Source organism: Protomyctophum parallelum (genome assembly GCF_964188405.1).
Source record: "Protomyctophum parallelum genome assembly, chromosome: 1".
Taxonomy (NCBI): Eukaryota; Metazoa; Chordata; class Actinopteri; order Myctophiformes; family Myctophidae; genus Protomyctophum; species Protomyctophum parallelum.
Genome location: NC_139697.1, coordinates 43,900,478 through 43,907,897, shown reverse-complemented (window position 1 = coordinate 43,907,897; position 7,420 = coordinate 43,900,478). Strand labels below are relative to the sequence as shown.

The 7,420-nt window shown below is 42.3% G+C and overlaps 1 protein-coding gene across 1 annotated transcript; it reads left to right on the top strand.

Annotated features, from left to right (window-relative positions):
• Nucleotides 1-1,739: 1,739 nt before the first annotated feature.
• Nucleotides 1,740-4,127, top strand: LOC310871592 (microsomal glutathione S-transferase 1-like; the record flags this gene model as incomplete). Its single annotated transcript, XM_083783203.1, has 3 exons — nucleotides 1,740-1,844; nucleotides 2,798-2,889; nucleotides 3,789-4,127. 3 exons carry the CDS (start codon nucleotides 1,740-1,742, stop codon nucleotides 4,033-4,035), a joined length of 444 nt encoding a protein of 147 aa, XP_083639329.1. The 3' UTR covers nucleotides 4,036-4,127.
• Nucleotides 4,128-7,420: the final 3,293 nt, after the last annotated feature.

The window sequence follows — 7,420 nt, the reverse complement described above, 5'->3', positions numbered from 1 at the left end:
AGCAGGGCGTGTTAGATTTCCTCATGAGATTACTGAAAGGAATCATTGAATTGGTCTTGAATTCATGAAAAATTTAGCTTTTTTAGGAAAACAAATTAAAATAAAAGCTAAATGTGGGAAACACTAAATAAAGTCACCCACTGTTTGGAAACAGTGGTCCACTCTAAATGACCACTAAATGCCATCTAAATGACATTTTAACCTATGCATGAGCCATGAATGGTCGTCAAGACGACTACTAGGTCAAGTGCTAGTTGAGTAATATTTGACCAGGAGGAGTATGTATATATAATTAGTTGTTTGACCGCACTGGAGTCGAGTACTTTGTACTCTTATGCAAGTCACCGTGCGTACCACTGTCATGTCATCCAGGTTAGAAGCCACTCCAGGACACAGGATCTCCCAAGTAGTGTTTGTGGACCACTGTTGTTTTCGTCGACTAAAACTAAGACGAGAAATGTTCGTCGACTACCTACATGTATCTACCTGTATTTTCACTGACGAAAATGAATGGAAACTAAACAAAAAAAAAGACTAAAACTAAAACTAAGACTAAATATACTGACAATTTTGTCGACAAATAAAAACTAGACTAAAATGTTAGGAAGGGACCAGTGGACAAGAGATCCAGTATAAGTCATGTTACACTTGGTTGCATGCTGAAAATAGACGTGTTGTGAGCTTGTAGATCGGCTATTTTCAGCAAGTGTAAAAACACTCATTACGACGGCATCAAAATACATTTTAGTCGACTGTAGATTTAGTCGACAAAAATCTTATGACATTTAGTCGACTAAAACTAAACTAACACATTCCAGGTGACTAAAATGTGATTAAAACTAAATAAAGTTTCAGTCCAAAGACTATGACTAAACTAAAATAGAAATTTGCTGCCAAAAACAACACTGTTGTGGACCACCACATCTGACGGCCACATCATGGGTGGGCCGTGTGCATTTTCAGAGCGCCATGATGTGACATCATGGTCACGACTCCATATATGGTCACGCTTCTTGACATCACGCCTTGTGACACGTCACGGCACCATATATGGCCGTCTCCATATATGAAGATCACGACACTGACCTCATCAAAACCTGGATAGCCATACATGGAGAAGACTGGAGGATCATCACCTAGATCTGCATATATGGAGCCGGCCAGCAACTCTACATCTGACCTCAAACCTCAAACCCTTAAGATCTCCATATATGGAGCTGACCTATTCTGACATTCCATATGTTGATCCTCCCCACCCATCCTTCCTCTTCGATGTCTCCCTTTTGACTGATACCTGTCCATTCAAACTCTAGACGGGCCAGCCCCAAAGCCGTGCCCGGCAGGCCGCGAAAACTAGAGTTCTCAACAGGCCTGAAAATTAAGGCCTGGCCCTACCTCATCAAACCCTGTACACTCAAGACACTGCCCCCACTGCCACCCTTAGATCTCCATATATGGAGCTGACCTGTTCTGACATTCCATAATGTTTATCTGACCTCATCAAACCCCTGTACACTCAAGACACCCTCCATATATGGCCAGTACAGAATTCATTCCATATATTTATGCCAAAGCACCATAAAGCGCTCGCCCAGCAGTCTGCTAGCTGTCACCCAGGCGGATGTGTGCATGCGAGGGCGAGGTCGCTTCTCGCCCTCAGGGCGAGGTCGCTTCTCGCCCTCACTGGGCACGGGGTACAGTTTGTATTGACATGGACAGACGTTATTTTGTATTTACAGATGGACAGTCCGGTGTTCTTAGCGTTCTGTACCTACGCCACCATCGTCATCCTGAAGATGATGATGATGTCATTCATGACGGCGTTCTTCCGCTTTTCACGAGGGGTAAGACAGTGTTTTTCACGAGGGGTAAGACAGTGTTTTTCACGAGGGGTAAGACAGTGTTTTTCACGAGGGGTAAGACAGTGTTTTTCACGAGGGTAAGACAGTGTTTTTCACGAGGGGTAAGACAGTGTTTTTCACGAGGGGTAAGACAGTGTTTTTCACGAGGGGTAAGACAGTGTTTTTCACCAGTGTTTTTCACGAGGGGTAAGACAGTTTTTTCACAAGGGGTAAAAGGTTTTTGAGTGGTGCAACCACTCTAAGGAACAGCAATGAACGTGTCCGTCTATGTGTTGGTTAATGAGCACCAGTATAATGAGTACCAGTAGGGGCGCTGTTGTGCCAGAAACAGAGAGAGGGATAGTGCTGCACTGTTGCCTGCTAATATGAGAGAGAGAGAGAGAGAGAGAGAGAGAGAGAGAGAGAGAGAGAGAGAGAGAGAGAGAGGTGTGGGGGGGTTGAGTTGCACCACTCAGTTCACACAGGTGTGATTTTATCAGCTTGCAGAGCTGTCATCTACATTTAGTTAGTTAGTTTCATTTATTGTCCACGTACTAGACTGTAAAGACGACATTAGTAGACACTTTTCCATATAGCCTGAACGGCATAAAGAACAGCGCAACTGGAGGAGGCTGTGTTGTGAACAGACCAATTCAATTGATTGAGAATAGAAGAGAGATAGACAGGGAAAGAGATACAGGCAAATACAGGTAGTAGCATACAATATAATGAATGAAATAGTGTAAGATAATTTATATGGTATAGTAGCAGATGAGTACCATCTATGCTATTGATGAACTCCGGATTATTCTTTATTGATTATGTGTGGTTCTATGACAAAAACGATTTGAGTATCTGTTTTTTACTTGTATGCTATAATAATATATAATGTAATTAGAATAACATAAGTCAAAGCAGGGAAATAATTATGCTACTTTATGCTGTCATCCATTCAGGCCTTTGCAAACCTAGAAGATGTAGCGGATAAACCCGCCGAGGAGAGAAAGAAGATGATGAAAATTGATCCGGATGTGGAGCGTGTGAGAAGGTTAGAATAAATAAATAAAAGTTTTATCATATTTTAATTTATTTTTCATAATGTTTTTCTTTTTTTGCGGTCCATGTATATTTAGTTCCAGAGACGTTTACGCTGCGGACAAAGCCAACTGGAGCCGTGACACATCATGACAATAAACACAATGTTTTGGGCCAAACAAAGAATTAGAAAGAAGAAAAAAACTGCAGGTTACAACACTTTTTTCGTTGTTTATTTATGTATTGTTTATTCTTTGTAATTATTAGTTTGGTCCGAAATAATTATGTTTGTTGTCATGATTTGTCACAACTCGAGTTGGCTTTGTACGACGCTTATAAGGTCTTTAAATAAATACTTTTTGAAATGTCTATGAGGAAAAATGCATTGGGAACTATTTCCTGGGCCTGGCGTCGTCATGAAAGTGGGCGGGACTGCAACGCTCTATAGAGATGCACGGATATGGGAATTCTCGTCCGATACAATGTTTAAAATAACAATTTAGCCGATAGCTGATACTGATACGAATATTTATTTATTTCGTTTTTGGTGTTATTTGTTCCCCCTTTTGTGCCAGGGAAACAAATGTTGATGTTGTGTTTATAATAATAATAATTATTATTATTATGTTTACCTTGATTACTGTAAGTCGCAAGCGTCTGCTAAATTGCCTAAAATGAAAACTTCATTTGTATAGCACTTCTCAAATATAGTTACAAAATGCTGTACACAAAGGAATGTAATTGCAAACACAAAGTGAGTTACTGTATTTCAAAAAAAGCTTTGCTAATTTAATATATTCTATTTAATAGAAGCAGGGCTCCACTTTAACAAACGCAACGAGCCAATAACGATATGTCATTTTTGTACCATTCCCCCCCCCCCCCCCGTGACATGGACTCTTTCGTGTCCAGGTGCCACCAGAATGATTTGGAGAACATCATTCCCTTCGTCCTGATTGGTCTGCTGTATTCTCTGAGCGGTCCGGAGCTGTCCACGGCCCTGATCCACTTCCGGGTGTTTGCGGCGTCCCGGATCCTGCACACGGTGGCGTACGTGTGCCCTCTGCCCCAGCCCAGCAGAGCCCTGACCTGGATCACCGGCATGGTGGTCACCTTCTCCATGGCCTACAGGGTGCTCACTGCTGCCTCCTATCTGTAGAGATGAGACTGCATGGTGGTCACCTTCTCCATGGCCTACAGGGTGCTCACTGCTGCCTCCTATCTGTAGAGATGAGACTGCATGGTGGTCACCTTCTCCATGGCCTACAGGGTGCTCACTGCTGCCTCCTATCTGTAGAGATGAGACTGCATGGTGGTCACCTTCTCCATGGCCTACAGGGTGCTCACTGCTGCCTCCTATCTGTAGAGATGAGACTGCATGGTGGTCACCTTCTCCATGGCCTACAGGGTGCTCACTGCTGCCTCCTATCTGTAGAGATGAGACTGCATGGTGGTCACCTTCTCCATGGCCTACAGGGTGCTCACTGCTGCCTCCTATCTGTAGAGATGAGACTGCATGGTGGTCACCTTCTCCATGGCCTACAGGGTGCTCACTGCTGCCTCCTATCTGTAGAGATGAGACTGCATGGTGGTCACCTTCTCCATGGCCTACAGGGTGCTCACTGCTGCCTCCTATCTGTAGAGATGAGACTGCATGGTGGTCACCTTCTCCATGGCCTACAGGGTGCTCACTGCTGCCTCCTATCTGTAGAGATGAGACTGCATGGTGGTCAGCTTAACCCATTCTGACCTGAGATCAGATTCATACGAGGTTTCCACTGGACACACACTGGTCTGATTAAGGTGCTCACTACTGCCTCCTATCTGTAGAGATGAGACTGCATGGTGGTCACCTTCTCCATGGCCTGGCCCTACAACAGGGTGCTCACTACTGCCTCCTATCTGTATAGAGATGAGACTGCAACGAATCCGTCAACGAATTAAAAACTAGACTAAAATGTTATAGGAAGGACAAGTGTCTAGTGGACAAGCTGCGACGCGTTGTGAGCTTGTAGATCGGCTATTTTCAGCAAGTGTGAAATATGTCATTACGACGTCATCAAGCCCTGCCAAAATACATTTTAGTCGAATCAACCGTAGATTTAGTCGACTAAAATCTTATGTTTAGTCGACTAAAACACTAAGACATTCCCAGGTGACTAAAACTAAATGAAAGCCCAAAACAACACTGTTCTGATCACCAGGCAGTAACAATTCACCATAAATGGAATTAGTTTTTTTCCCCCTTTTTTGTCATCTGCTGCCACCTTGTGCTACAAAAGTAAATGACCTAGTAATTAGTAGCAACTTGCTTCCTCGTGTCAAAACTGACATACGGTATATCATTCATGCTTATCAATACAACAATTAAAATGTTTTATTTGTATACCAGTGTTCCAATGTGGATAAGTAAATGTACACAATTCCTGAGGTAAATAAATACAATGCATTTTAATGTGTAGCCTATGTGTTTATGTACAGCTTTCTTGAAGCTGTGATGCATGTGTTCTCATCTTATCTGTTTTCGTTCACATCACATTGTAACAATCGCCCTTTGTGTCAAATGATTAACTAAGGAAAAATAAACAACAGGATCGTAGGATTATAGTTTATATTATTTATATAGAGATGCAGCAAATGTGTAGCTATTATCAACCAACCGGTGTACATTAAATCAATGCACTTGGTAGAGTGCGTCTGTGCCCTGTCGCTCTCCCTACCATAAAGAAATAAACAGGTAAACAAACTGAAATCAACAAACAATTCTCTTTCAAAACCCCTCCCGCCCCAAACAAGTCCCGACGCTCTCTGTAGCGTCCTGCGCCACAACTACAACAAACAAACAAAACAATCAACAAACCGCCCACAGTCAAGTGTGCAAAACCGCGCTTTGTAGAATTAAATAAATAATAAAGTCCACACACACACACACACACACACACACACACACACAGTGACACCCACAGATTAGGGATGTATAAAATGTGACAGAGAATCAGTTAGAACTGAGAGTGAGAGACAGCAGAGAGACAAGGGGAACCTAGGCGCTCTGCCTGGGACGAAAGCCTCAATATGCTGTAACCATGGAACGAATGCTTAAGTTGTAACCTGTAACTATATGAATGCTGACCAATAAATGGAAAGAAGGAAATGTGCTAGGCAGCCCTCCAAGCAGAACCCAATGCTACTGAAGTTTCTGACATTTTGTTCGACCCAGTGCATTGCGTCCTGTTGCAGCAGTACCATGCCACCTGGTACGCAGACTACATAAAACATAAACACCGTGTTTATGGCCTGTCTGCGCTCTTTGACGATTTTTTTTCGTGTGAGTGTTTCTGAATATGTGAAGTATAAGTACCCATACATGCCGCTGCGAATATCTCCTGTGGCGCGGAAGCCGTTAAGTATTTTTAATCTTTGTTTGACCGATTTGGTCGCTTTGATTCTTCTCTTCCTTCCTTGTTTATTGTCACCTCATTGTACCGCCTATCTGGCTAGCTAGTGCGGCGCTATAGCTATGACAGAGCAGATCAGAGGCAGGGACGTAGCCGCACAAGCCAACCGCACACCGGGAGGAGGTACAATAAACGGTAAACAAACAAGAAGAAATAAAGCGACCAAATCGGTCAAACAAAGATTAAAAATACTTAACGGCTTCCGCGCCACAGGAGACATTCGCAGCGGAATGTATAGGTACTTAAAGTTCCCGAATTCAGAATAACGCAAACAAAAAAAGGCCGTCAAACGGCGCAGATTCAATCTTAGAGAGCATGTTTACTTCCGCGTTCCGGAATTCCCATACGAAAATATAGTCATGACCAGGGACCCTACATAAAACTCATCAAAATGTCAGAAAAGCTTTATGGAGGGTCCCGGAAGGGGCTAGAAATGTGCCTGCTTGGATCTCCTATTCATTTCAACAGCAACTTCAACAAGGGAATTAGGTAAATTAATCCACAGAGACCTGTAAGAAAGACACATCAGTACCCCTTAAACTTTAAGGGGTACTGATGTGTCTTTCTTACAGGTCTTTCTTTCTTACAGATGATGAAAAACGGCGTGCTATAGTATGCCGTACGGCGTACGGCATACTATAGCACGCCGTTTTTCATCATTTTTGAGGATTTGAAAAAAATGAAAGAAAAAAAACATGGGTTATAGCCCATCGTTTTTAGAATTTTCGAAAAAAAATTAACCTCGTTTTTCATCATTTATAGCCCATACCGTACGGCGTACGTGGATGAAAAACGGCGTGCTATAGTATGCCGTACGGCATACTATAGCACTCCGTTTTTTCATTATTGTTGAGGATTTGAAAGAAATGAAAGAAAAAAAACGATGGATATAGCCCATCGTTTTTTTTTATTATTATTATTTTTTTTTAATCCTCGTTTTTCATCATTTTTGACCATCCCACTGAGCAATAGCCGGCTATTAGACGTGTGTCTAAAAATGGGATAAAAAACGTCTAAAAATAGACGTCTAAAAAACGTCTAAAAATAGACGTCTAAAACACGTCTATTTTTAGACTTGTTTTAGACGTT